Here is a 13565-nt window from a genome sequence, read left to right on the forward strand (position 1 = left end):
GCGCCCCCCTCATCCACGGGCTCAGGTGAGCGCGGCCGGGCTGCGGGCTGCGGTGACGCCGCTGCGCGGGACTCGGCGGTACGGCAGCCGCAGCTCAGCGCCAAGCGGTGTCCGCTGTCCCTTGCGTTGCTTTGGCTGATGCGAACTCCGGATCATCTTCGGGATCCTTCCCACCCAGACCGCTCTGCGGTTCTGTGTTCTGGTGTTCTTTCAGTTTTGTCTCCAAGTGCCGTTCTTTGGCGATGAAGAGACCTCGTAAACCTCATACCAAAACGACTGAGTGCACACTGCGACTCAGAAAGCGTCAGTGCTTGCCTGGCTGACCGTGGGCCGAGGTTAAGCAAGCAGAACGTGATTGGTTTGTGTAACTGTAAGGAAGCAGCTGTCCCTGCACTGAGCAGGACCGGAGCGCTGTGAGTGATGGCTGCTCCTCAGGGACACTTCTTAAATTAAAAAAAAAACAAAACACTGACAAGCCCTAAAATCTCCTCACCACACTGTAAACAAACCGTTTAATTCAAGATCTGGGCAGACAGAAAGGTAAGCCAGAGCTCCCGCCTTGGAACTGCATCCACTCGGTGAGGTGTTTATGCAAATGGCACTGAAACCCAACGGAGCTAATTGCAGGTGGTTGCAGTGGTTTGCCTGCTAGGAATTTTCCAGCAGAAAACTCTTCTTGCGAGATTGCAGCTCTTGGCAAGAAACGTCACTTTTTCCCAGAATGGCTTTGTTGAGCAAACTGGAACAAAGCTCGGCTCCTGGGCTGCTGCTGTGCTCTGTGGCTGCCTACCGGCCCCATTTCCCTGGTACCAGATTTGGTAAGAATTTCTCCAGGTGGCATTTCCTAGAGCACAGAGTTTACCTTTCGCTCAACTTTTGATTCTTGTTTTTGTGCCAAATCAATCTTTCCACCCTGCTACTTCTTCTTTCCGGTAAGCACTGATTGTTGGACTCAATCCACGTGGCTCAAAGTTTCTGCAAAGACTGAATTCCTTTAGTATCATTAAGTACTAATTAATTGCTGTTGGCAATGCTAGCGATGGCCAGAGAAAGTTTAGGAATCAATAGAAAGAGGATTGTGTTGGAAAAGGAGCTGTGCTTATGTCAAATACTTAATCCTGCATCATTTAAATTGATGTGTTGCTTCCGCAGCCAAAAGTCTCAGGGGTTTTTAAAGTGTTCTTGCAGTGTGCTTAACTTAACCTCTGCTGAAAAAGAAGTGTTCCTCGTGATAAGAGTTACTGAGGTTCTGCACTGTTATGTTCTGCCACTGAAGCTGGTTTCTGGTTATATGCTATTACAAATTTGTTCTGTCGAATGATGCCTGTAAGCCTTTCCAAACATAATGAATTCCCACAGAAAGGGTCTGTTGTAATTTTCTAGTTATTTTTAGGCTCAATGAGATAAATCAGTTAATAGAAGTAACTGGGGCTTGGTTGTGCTTCACCTTGAAATGATAAGTGTTACAGCATTTGAAACTGAGCTCATTGCAAGAGGTGCTTGTTGATGGGAAGGCAGTGGCTTTCGCATTTGACAGATGTTTCTTTTCACAGTGATAACTCACAGGTGTTCCAGGGCAGCGTTCTGCGAACCCGCAGGAACAGCACCACGGTTATGAATCGCCACAGCCTGGTAAGGACACGACCAGAGCACCCACGTCAGGCCCAAAGCAGAGTGTGCAAACTGAAGTCAAGAAGGGAAGGAGCTTGTAATCTCTGAAACTAACCACGTTCTCAGAAACAGGGCTCTGCTCTGACATTGGTGTACTGTAGCTGTAGTGAAATGCTCTCTGTAGGCTGGTTGGCCTTGGAGAGTATTTATGTTTCACTGTGATAGTAACTTCATAAAATCATAGACTGCATGGGTTGAAAAGGACCTCAAAGATCATCTAGTTTCAAGCCCCCTGCTGTGTGCAGGGTCCCATCCACCATACCAGGCTGCCCAGAGCCACATCCAGCCTGGCCTTGAATGCCTCCAGGGATGGGGCATCCAGAACTTGGTTATGGAAATGCAAGCAGATGTTTTCAGAGTAGGATAGCGAAGAAAGCTGGTTGTATAGATGTGCTCGTAATTTCTGATGCTTAAAAAACAAGTGCAGTCATGTTCCAGTTTTAAGTTCTTTTTCTTTTAAAGTCAGAACACACTGCTGAAATCCACAGCTGATGTAACGAGATAGGACTGGCTGATGGAACACAGAGCTTGAGACCCTCCAAATGAAGAATTCTACCTCTTGGAAACATTTTGATTTTTATCATGCTTTTCTTTCTACAGTTCCCAAAAATCTGAATTTGTAAACTATTAAACTGTAGGAGGGTGTGATTGTGACTGATTGAGAACACCTGCACAGGTTGCATGTATTGGTTTGCTAGTCCTTATCAGAAGGGCTGGGGTATGTTGGCAGTTGCTTCCTCCAACAACAAGGAGTTTTGCCAGCTCCACGCAACTTTTTCCCTAGAACAGCCTTAGGAAAAACAGATGTAAGTAAGATAATGCTTAGCTGCAGTCAGTATTAAAGTTTTGGAAAAGCTGATGTTCAGGTAGGAGGGGGGTAGCAACAATTTCCCATTAAGTGTGGGGAAAAACCACAGTAACCCAGTGATGCTACCATAATGGCCTTTGGTGCATTCCCATGTGTGGATTTCCCTGTTTGGTTTCTTTGGCAGTGTTGTAGTCTCCTGTAGAGCTGATTGCAGTTACCCTGCTACTTCTTAGCTGCCTTTTGGCAATGCTTTAGAAGTAATCTGCTAGCTCTATGCTAGAGGCTGAAGAATGGACTCTCATATTCCCTTGACTGATGTCCCTCTGCTAACATTCTGTTTTAAAACCAGGACAGACAGCTGCACAAGCAAAGGCTTCTGTCTGTAACAGATAGAAAGATTATTGAGAAATAAGTCCTGATAGACTATTATGGTAACAAATTATTAAACAAGTGTCTCTTTTTCATGTACTTTCTAAGGCTGCAGCTTAGAGGAAACTTATTTATTCTTATGGTCAGAGTAAAGGGGAAACAAACTGAAGGTAAAGCTCAGTTTGTTAGGTTCTTTTCTTGAAGTTCCTCAATTGTTGGGGGAAAAAGAAAGAGAATTCTGACTTGGGGAGGTTGCCTGTAACTTGCTGAGAAGCAGGAGCTGGTGCACTGCTGGGCTGGTTCTTACAGCTGTCCCAGAAGTGAAAAGCAGGTTTACTCTTCTACTAAGGATGGAAACTTTTTAGGAAAGACAGACGTGGTGCTGAAGGACAAAAATTGATGTAGAGCTAACAAAGGAATTTTCGGTAATACTTTGCAGTTTATGCCTCTTTTCTTCAGTCTCTTGTCTCATCTTCTTAAACCTGCTGTCCATTTTCTTGTACAAAGAGCTCTTCCTCCATGCTTACGTTGCATGTGGAGCTCTAAGAGACTGCTTCCTTCCAAGACCTTCCCTTCAGACTCCACAGGGCATGCATCAGAGACTTGAATTCAACACTGACCCCACAAGGAAATGTCCCTGTGGCCTCATATTAGTCATTTTTTTGGGCTTGTATTTATTCTTCACTCTTTGCTGACCAGATGCTGACAAAATACAGCTGAAACTTGTGCTAAAAATCAGGTGCTTTATCAGCAGCTAGATTAGCCTCGTCTCTTTGTATGATGGGCTGGTTTCTGGTTCTGTTGAGCATGGGAAATGGGAAGGGGAATGAAATTGGAAATGAACTTAGAGATTATCCTTTCCTCCTGTTGCCCTAAGCCAGGATCAGCTGCAGCTAAACAGTTTCTGGAACATAATTAACCTTCAGCATTAAGGACCCTAAGCAACTTCCCCTGGTGTTCATGCTAGAGCAAAATGAGTGTAGGTTTTTTTGGCCTTAGAGTATTCTAAGATGCTAGATTGACATCTGTCCTGATACATTTAATTTCATAGTATCTAGGTGATAAAATGTACTTCAAAACACTTACGTGTTTAGAAAAATTAATCTAGGTTTTATTGCAGCTTAAGCTGTAATAAAGATAGTTACAATGTTCAGTAAATGACTGAAGCTGTCATTCAGATATCATTTATTTGTCAACAGATAAATGCTAAGTTCAGTTAATATTTCACGTTGTGTTAAGCTGAATGGGAAAGAAGTAATTTTCTGAAGTGTTGTGTTAACTCCAATGAGAGCAGTGGGAGCTGTCAGAGTGCTTAGGTAGCAGAAGTGCACGTCCTGGCCCCATCTCCGGGCTGTTAGGCTGCTTGTCCCACTTGCTCAGCTGAATTCTAGGAGCTTTTCTTGCTGTATGAACTTTTCCAAGTCTCAGACTCTTTCATAATGACATCAGCAGGGGCTGCTATGCCATTTCTGGTAAATGCATGTATTGCCTAGGGATCAGCTGTGCTCAGGATCTGTGCAATTCCTTTCAGAACACATCAGTGGCATCTAGTGAATAAATGCTGTGGTTTTCTTTCCTACTGTTTTTTTCTTTTAAGGCAAAGCACTTCAGGCTGTGGTTAAATGTTTAGCCACTGTTTCAGCTACAGCTTTCCCTGGGTTGGTTTTTCCCTTTTTTGCTGGTTTGCTGTGAGGCCCCACGGATGCTTGTGTTGGCAGAAGAAAGAGGGCAGTGCAGGGACAGAAATGGAAGGGGCAGCTGACTGCTTATTTTGGTCGTGCTGTCTGCCAGAGTGGCACCAGTGAAACTTTACCTGTGAGCACACAGCAGTATGATGTGGAAATGCCTGTGATCCTGTTTTGGGGAGTGCTTGGTGGGCTTTGTATATACTGAGAGTGCTACAAATGCTGTTCAAACAAACAGAACCCTTGGTGCCTATCGTTTGAGTTTAGAGCAGTGTTACAGAGTTGCATTTCTGTACCTTCCCCCCGCCCTCTCCTGTGGTTTTTAAGTGTGCTTCAGCCATGTATTGCTTTGTTCTGCAGTTTGTGCCATCATCTCCTATCCGTATTCCTAGCAGCCGTCTTCATCAAATCAAACAGGTAAGAATAGGTTCTAATCTCTAAATATGAAATTATTTGTAGGTGGCTGGGTTGTTTTTGTGCTTCATTTGGCGTGTGTTTAATGTGCAGTGTCTTTCAAATGACTTCAGATTTTGCTACGAATCAGTTCAGAGTCTGCAGTGCTCTATTGCTTCAAGGTGTGTTCAAAAGTAACGATTATATCTCGTGTGCAGTGTCCCAAATTCTGTGAAAAGGCAAATACGTGTTACAGTGAGAAGAAGACTTGAATTGAAAAAGGTGAAGAGTCTTAGAATTGACACTTTAGGAAGGAAACCTGTAATGTAAACCCTTCCAATAAAGTTTCACTGAGTTTTTTTGGCAGTCAGGCCAGCATAAACACTTCAGGCTAATGACAACTTGTGTCGGCACAGCATTCACTGCAGTTGGAAAAACAACTGGATAAGGAAGCAATCTGGCAAAAAGAAAAAAAAAGTTCAGACTCTCCTGGCTGTGCTGCTCTTAATCTGCATAAGATTCTCATCCAGATCACTGGTTGTGCAGTTAGAGCGTGAGGGGAAGGGTGTTGGAGCACGGAGGAGGAGGGAGGGTGGCGGATAACTGGGCAGGTTTAACTAACGCTGCTGCCCACTGCACGGCTCAGGCTGAAGATGCATGTTTTAAAACTAGCAAACTTGAACTCTTGTGGCTCCTCCATTTTAAATATTGTCCTTGGCAGGACGAGGGGAAATGGTTTTAAGTTGAAGGAGGGAAGGTTTAGGTTGGATGTCGGGGAGGTTCTTTACTGCCCAGAGAGGCTGTGGGTGCCCCATCCCTGGAGGTGTTCAAGGCCAGGTGGGATGGGGCCCTGGGCAGCCTGGGCTGCTGTTAAATGTGGAGGTTGGTGGCCCTGCATGTGGTGGGGGGTTGGAGCCTCATGATCCTTGATGTCCCTTCCAACCCATTCTGTGATTCTGTGATTGACTTCTTGGCAGTCAAGTGCTTACAAAATTAGCTTGAAAGTGCTTAATTTTGCTCTGAACTTTCAAGTTTGCAATGGATGTGCTACTTCTCTGACTTTGTAAAAACAAAAGTTTCAAGCAGCACTTTCAGGGTTTGTTGTTTGAAGTGATGTGAGGTGCTTCTGCATCCCACTCAGGTATTTAATGTGAGTGCATTAATAACACTGAAGAAGACGACTGCTTTTGTTTACTATGTAAACAGTATACTGGCTTCAAGAGATGCTGAAACACTCAAATCAGTTTTAAAGTTGTTTTTATCAGTATAGAAAAGCTTAGGAGAAATACACGAATATGATGAGCACAAGGAGATGAATGTCTGTGGTTTCTCTGCTCTATTTATTACATTAAATAAAGGTTGATCGCTCAAATTGTTTTGAGTTCAGATATTTCTGTATTCAATGTTATTGCACAAATTTGAGTGCTGACATTTCCTAACTTGTCCTTGGTGGTTGAATTCATAGTTGAAGTGCTCTGTGCTTCCGGGCACACAGGAACAACGTGCTCTACTTCCCATCTCTTTCAAATCCCAGCAAAGCACACAACCAACTGTCTTAGTAGGGCTCTCCCTGCATATGATGAACGTTGTGAATGTATTTAGTTCAGCTTTTATTCTTCAACTGGTCTGAACTGGGGAATTTACTCCTGCACTCCATTGACTGTGTAGTGTTTGTTTCGTTTTAAGGAACGATGCACACGTACCTAAGAGGGGATGGAGTCATGTTAATGTTTAGTACCTCATCTCTGATCTGTTTTAGTAATACTGTATGAATGTTTTAGAAGAAAACAGCAAATCCCAAATGTATTGCATGTGCTGTATAGCAGTGAGATGCAGTCTGGTTGGATACATAGAATAAGGACTATTCCTTATTGTATCAATCCAGTTGTGTCCTTAAACGTGTTTCTTCTTTAACAAGTAGATTCTGCAAGAGCACATAAAGATACTCCAGCGTGTATAGGATTTCTGGTTGGTATTGTTCTGCATTTGAAGTGCTTTTTTGATAGAGTGAAAATGAATTAAAAAAACAGTGTGAAAAACAGCCAGCTCCCAGCTTCTTGATGGTCCCTGTTGATGTGTTTCTTTCCTTTTTTCTCCCTCTGCTCTTTGTCTTGTGAGAGCCTGAGGTAATTGTTACTTAACTAAGTTGAATAAAATCTCTATACTGAAGTAAAATAAAATCATTTTCCCTGATTTTCTGTAGCAAAGATTTTTTTTTGGTCTTAATTTTTCATCTATTTTTTAGGAAGAAGGAATGAACTTGATGAACAGAGAAACAGTACATGAAAGGTAAGCGTTAAGGGAAGCTAGCTTACTTAATCCAGCCTTCTATGGGCCTAGGGCAATACGTTTCTTTTCTTCTTTATAGAGAAGTGCAAGTAGCAATGCAGATGAGCCAGTCATGGGAGGAGAGCTTGAGCCTGGTAATGCATTTGTGCTTTAATTTGTATTCCTGCTATCAGTATCAGGACACTACAGAAACTTGCATCAACTCTTTTTGTGTAGTTTAAGCACAGTTAAGGTGGTTAATGTAGCACTGCTTTTGACCAGCAGTTTTTCACACCAGTAAGGCACGCAGTTATCAGCTGCTCAAGGATACCTGTGGGTTCCTTGGGCTGGAATGTCAAAGGAAAACTGCATGGATGTCTGCATGTCCAAATTTTCCTCCTAAGTGTTCTAATACTTAACAAGTAATGCTTAAGGCTTGTTTTATAGATAGTTGCCTAAGAAAAAAGTTCACGAGGATGAAGCCCGGTAACTTTTGAACCATGCTCAGTTCTACACAAAACAGCCCTTCTCATGTGAAGACACTTGCTCACAAGATTAACTGTATGCACTGTTTACAGAGTAACAATGATTTTGAAAAATCATCATCTCCAAAGCAAGTAGACTTTGTCCCAGTCTCTCCAGCTCCTTCACCTACCAGAGGAATAGGGAAGGTGAGCAAAACGTGGTGATAAAAGCTTTGTCCTGAGCAGTGCTAACTAAATTTGATCCCATTAGTAGCGAGAGAGCAAGCCACCTGCTCCTTTTACATCAGCTGCAAACCAAAAACTAGAGCAAACCAGAAAACCCAACCCTCCTAAGACTCAAACTGAAACTCCCAGCTAGCAGCTGTATGCCTTGTAGATGAGAATTTCTGTGGAGTGTTCCACCTCTAGTCTGTGGTAAATAAATTGAATTTGCTTTCAACTTAAAACAAGAGGAGGAGGCACACGTTCTTGTTTTATTAACTAGTGTGTTTAACCAGCCTGAGATGGAATAAATGCTTGTCAGCTTGCATGCATTCTGCATGAAAGTGGAGTCTGTCCAACTTCAGTTCCTTTCTCAGTAACCAAATCGCTCAGTATAGCCAGCTAGATGGGTTGCTTTAAATGTGGAATGGGTTGCTAATTTACCTGCATAAGGATTGGTTTCTACTCTCTGTGGTACTAAGTGTAAATAACACAAACTTCTGCTCTCAGCAATGCTTCTCACCATCTTTGCAAAGTCTGGTGAGCAGCAGTGGATTACCTCCAAGTCCCAGCCCAAGTCCCACAAGGCGATTTTCAAGGTGAGTTCCAGATCATATCAGTAATAGGAAACTGGCACAGCTTATTCACACACAGCTTTTGAAATAGCAAAATGTTCTGTCAATAGTTGAAGTATATTTCTTATAATGTGATCTGAACATTAGATTTCACAGTGTCTTAAAATGGCTGTTGAAATCCTTGTAACAGCAGGGAAGCGGGCTACGTTTCAGCATCTGTCTTTGCAATATCATGTCTGTCTTGCTCTTTTTGTAACTGATTGAATTTTAAGGGGAAAAAACCAGTGGATTTAGGATTTGTTATGGGTTCTGTTTTGTTCTGAGTGCTGTAGACAGAAAACCATTAGGTTTCATTGGGCCATAACACTTAAGCAAAGTGCCTGCCTGAGTTTTCAGATTGCTCCACTTGTGAAACAGCAAGATCTAACTTTCTCTGTGAAGGACTGCATTCCCTGGACTTTCTTCTAAATACATGCAAATAAAATGTCAGAAAACTATTTTGGAGAGGCTGTTTTAATGCCTATTTTCTTACTGTATTCCACTGTATCTGAAAATCTTTCAATTCTTTACATGTTTTCAAGCTTCCCTTGGTAATGGTGGTATCAGTATAGCATCTGTCTTCTCTTAGCAGGAGAAGCCAGAGTCCAATTAACTGCATTCGACCGAGTGTTCTTGGGCCAATAAAAAGAAAAGGTACAGTATTTGTTTTTGGCTGGGACAGCAGGCAGAATGGTTACTTTCACCATCATTCATATGTAGCTCTTTGTAATTCTGTTCCACTGGCTGATGCAGAGTGACTGGAAGTAAAGGGTGTTACAGATTACTAAACAAATAGGACTGTTTGTGGTGATGAAGCAATAATTGAGTGCGTACCGTTCAGTGAAGCTGCTTCTGACCCAATGTGTCTGCATTGCTGTAGTTGTTTAGTGATAAGTTTAATGATAATTAATCCTGAACTTCATTTGCATTAATTACAAGAGGGAAAACAGCTTTTCTTTTTCTCAGCTTCTTTGCTTGGCTGGTAGAAGTCGGTGAATTGATTGAGCTGAATTAAATGAAAACATTTTCTTCTGACATACAAATAGCTGATGTTTATATCTTAGTCCATAATTTAAACTCTCTTGCTGCTTAGTCTAAAAGATATCTAAGAAATAGCCTTTAAAATTGCAGCATCAAACTCCTGTTTTTAATACTGCAGCTTATGGAGTGTTACTTTCTAAGTTTGAACTTCTGTTTTTTGCTCTGCAGATGTTGGTTTAAGTGAGTAGTAATTTGTATCACCCTTTCTCTTACTAAAGGTGTAACTGAAATGGAAGATCATCCGAAAAGGTTATTCCAAGGCTCCACCAACATGCTTTCCTCTGAAGCTTTGCAGCAGCCAGACCTTGGCGGATGGTAATTGCCACTTTGTTGTGCAGGCTGCACCACAGGCACTACAAGTCTCTTTTTCATCTAGCAATGCTCACACTTGGAGTTATGTTCCTTTTGAATTAGTGCAAGCATCCTGTGTTTCTGAAGCCTTGAAGGTGTGATAGCAAACAGACATTACCATTCACTTCAACTTTAGAATTTCTAGAACAGATAGACAGTCTTTGTCTGTTAACATGCTTCAGGTACAAAGGAGTTGAAAATCTTTAGGGAAAGATTCCTTATGGCTTGCAACTTCTGAAATCCAGTTGCAAATTGTAATTAAATACAGGTGTTAATACTTGGGGGGGGGAGGGGTTGGTTTGTTTGTTTTGTTTTCTCCCTTTGTTCTTAGTCATATCGGACCACCCCAACCATCCCTGCTAGGAGGAGATAAAAGCACTAATTGAAAAATAGCCACATGAAATAGCAAGGGGATTTAGTATTTTGGTTGGGAGGGTGTAGTACTACCTAGGGTATGCCAGGACAGATACCAAGGTGAGATTGTTTATGGGGTCATCTAAAGTGCACAGGTGTGCACAAGCTTTGATCCCATTGCAATGGTGATAGTGAAATAGGTGTATTTGAAAACAACATCTTTTTTGCACGTCCTGTTCATAGTAGGCACAGCAGTATGGGTTTTATTTGCTTATTTTAGAAGATGGTAACTCTCAAAAAACACTTTGTTGTTGTCACTAGTGATGGAACAGTGTTTCACATGCTGTGGGATATGCACTAAAGAGCATCTGGATACGTGAGGACCTTGTAAGAGATGGGAGTAAAGCTTGCAGCACTGGTAAATAAGTGAACTGCTTTGGGGTGAAGAGAAAGGGGCAGGAGTCTGTTTGAAAGAGATGGCAAGAGGTATTGTGACAGGTGTATTTCAAACGTGACGTTTACCATTCCTGCAGGGGTGTGTTGTTCTTGAAATGGGCTTATTGTGAGTAGATGCCGATATCTGGAACTTCTAAGGGAAACTGGAGGGCTTCATTTCTCATCTCTTGATGCTGTGTTTTCAGTTTGTCGGCGCACGCCCTTGATGACAACAGGAGCAGTGCAGGCTCTTCCTGTGACTCACCAGCTGAAGCTGGCACCAGCACCGGCTCTCCAGTGTCGCTTTCTGACTCCAGATCTCAGTTTTTACCAGTAGATCTTACAGCTAAGTTACCTATCGATTGAGAAGCAAATGTCTGCTAATGGATACCAAGAAACAGACTGGATATCAATAAGGCTTCCTGTTGCGTGTAACTGAGTCTTTCATGTGATTCTGTTCCTCATAGGAACTTGCAGAAATGTCATTATTCCCAGAATGGTTCCTTGAGGAGGAATTCACGTTTCTAGTGATTTGTATGACATTTACTGAAATACAGTAAGCATTTGAATTGCAAACATACGTGATGCTGACAGCAGTATCCAAGCTGTTGATTTCCTATGGATTTATTCCTGTTGGTGTAAGTTACAAATACTGCATGCATGCGGAAGCCTTGGCTCTCCAGCAGACAAGAGGCAGCGTCCTTGCTAATATGAAGTGGTGCTTTGTGTAGTGACATAATTCACATCTGTCCTCAGTCTTAAACCAATGAAGCAGCTTACTGATTTGTTTGTATTCCCTCAGTGTGCGTTAGGTTGTTTTGCTGTTGCTCTACTACGAAAGAGAGAGTGTTGGGGAGGGGGGGATAATTGATCCCTGTATTCTGTTGGGATGGGCTTTACTGAATTCTGTTGTTCTAATTAGATTCCAAAAGAACAAGCTGGTGTTTTGTCACCTTAGGTGTGTGTCTTGGATTTTACTCATGATCAGGACTGCTGTTGTGACTAAACCCAAAGTTAATGTGGAACCTTCTGGGTTTTTGTGTTTTTTTTTTCTTCATTTACATGATGTATTAGAGTGTTAGAAGCTCCATTAATCTTTTCATTGGGAAAAATAGTTATCATGTTTAGCACAAAACATTACGTTGTGAGGTTTTAGTATTTAGTACTCCAAAAGTGCATTATTTTAACAAACAGCATTTGTCCTTGAGTGTGACTTTGGATGGATGAAAACAAAGAGGGACAATGAATGCTTTTATGCAGGTTGAGGTGATCAGATCACCTCAGAACTTGATCTCTTGATGTTACTGCCTTGAATAACAGCACCAGGGCTTTTCTGCTGCCGTAAGCTTCGGGTGCTGGTTGGAAGTGTGGAGGCTGGTGATCCGCTGTGTTTCAGGGTTCTTGTACTTCATTGGAAAAGTCACTGGGTTGAGGCATCCCGATTTCAACTCTGAAATTCCCCAGACAAGAGGAAAAATTTGTAAACCAGCATAGAGAACTGTGCCAAGCATTCCTGTGGCAACTTCATGTTGGTGGTTGATTCCTGCTATGGAATTGAACTTCCCCAGCTGGATCCCCGTTTGTGGTTGTAAGCCTTCTCTCCGGAGAGGTCAATAGCATAGCAAAATGCTTTGTTTTTTGGATGCTAAATCTTTCTAATGAGAAGATTGGAAAGATCCTCAAGTAGGAGAGAAGCCCATCTTGAATTCTGCTGCAAAACATTCACATGGATGGAGCTTTGGACAGCAGCCATCAGAAGTAGAAACGGAGGACTTACTGCCTAGTGACTTTAGGACCAACAACTCGTTACCTTATTGTAGGAAAAACATAGAACCTATTTAATAGCTTTACACTTTTCAAGTAAGGTATATCAGTAAGGTTCGCTTCTGATTTAATTCCTTTCAAATTACTGCAGTAGCCAACTTCCTGCCTGCAGATTCTTTTTCTGTTATTATTCAGGCTGTCCTTTGCCCCGTGGCCGATGGATGAACTTGTATGTAACGTCTCCTTGCCATCTAATATGGCATAGTTCTGTTTTGCAATTTCAGATGATGTGCCAAAGAGTTGCTGTGTGCTCACTCTTCTGTGGTGAGGGCAAGACTGACTTTTTCAGCTTACTTTCTTCTTAAGAATGGGCCCCCGGGTGTCTGTTCCAATGTTACAAGAAAGATGCATTGGTGGGGGGTTCTGTGACTGTGTGTAAGTCAACTTGTCTTTTTTTCTGTTGGATATTTATGCTTTTCAAATAAGTGCCAATAAATAGAAAAAAATACATGGTTTTCTGTTTCTGTGCTGTGTTAGAAAGATAACTGCATTACTATTTTAATCTGCGATTAAGTGTTTTTCTTTCTAACTCAGAGTATCTATTGTATCACATTTCCACCCTTGTTTGTTTAGCATTGAAGTTGGCCCTAAAATCTGCAGCACAACTCTTGGAAAACTGAAGAATAAAACCATTTCCAAAAAGTAATCTTTGTGGTTTACCTTCCCAGTTGCCCAGGGAACATTGATAACCGTGCCCATGCTCAATGCTCAGGGGATTGTATTTTTGGAATGAGCTCTTCCTGCATTTAGCAGAGGCATAGATACATCATGGTGGGAGAGTGACACAAATGCCAGGAAAAATGAGCCAGTGCCTCAGCCAGATTAATTTGCTTGGGTCTTCTGTGTGTTGTCAGCAAGTCGGTTCATCTGAACACCCAACAGCTGTCCTCCTGATCATTAGAATGAGAACCTAATCCTAAACTTGTACTTTTCACCTTTCTTCTGAAGACCGGGCTGTAAGCGATAGCTGACTTGCGCAGACAAAATAGATCTGCAAAGTCTTACGTGCTCTTGTGAGGCAATCTTGTGATTCTCAGGTCAGTTGTGTGTTTGTGAGCCCAGTGCT

The 13565-nt window shown here is 42.2% G+C and overlaps 1 protein-coding gene across 2 annotated transcripts; it reads left to right on the top strand.

The window, feature by feature from the left end:
• The first annotated feature begins 6 nt into the window (after positions 1–6).
• On the top strand, positions 7–12947 carry LOC122163751 (P2R1A-PPP2R2A-interacting phosphatase regulator 1). 2 transcript variants are annotated; one of them, XM_042825220.1, is made up of 10 exons: positions 7–25; positions 1554–1632; positions 4894–4950; positions 7172–7215; positions 7295–7349; positions 7773–7865; positions 8391–8479; positions 9084–9148; positions 9754–9850; positions 10882–12947. In XM_042825220.1, exons 2-10 carry the CDS (start codon positions 1615–1617, stop codon positions 11039–11041), a joined length of 678 nt encoding a protein of 225 aa, XP_042681154.1. In that variant the 5' UTR covers positions 7–25; positions 1554–1614; the 3' UTR covers positions 11042–12947. The 2 variants fall into 2 exon arrangements, with proteins under 2 accessions (XP_042681154.1, XP_042681155.1); XM_042825221.1 differs by having other exon boundaries at positions 9087–9148.
• The last annotated feature ends 618 nt before the right edge of the window (positions 12948–13565 follow it).

The sequence above is a fragment of the Centrocercus urophasianus genome, unplaced genomic scaffold, assembly GCF_019232065.1.
Source record: "Centrocercus urophasianus isolate 14NV4802_14NV808 unplaced genomic scaffold, USGS_Curo_1.0 seq_24, whole genome shotgun sequence".
NCBI lineage: Eukaryota > Metazoa > Chordata > Aves > Galliformes > Phasianidae > Centrocercus > Centrocercus urophasianus.

Excerpts from the sequence above, each read along its gene's own strand:
- LOC122163751 (XM_042825220.1), top strand. Across the intron at positions 7,216-7,294 it reads AGAGAAACAGTACATGAAAG|AGAAGTGCAAGTAGCAATGC; the intron begins GTAAGCGTTAAG and ends TCTTCTTTATAG. Across the intron at positions 8,480-9,083 it reads CCCACAAGGCGATTTTCAAG|CAGGAGAAGCCAGAGTCCAA; the intron begins GTGAGTTCCAGA and ends GTCTTCTCTTAG.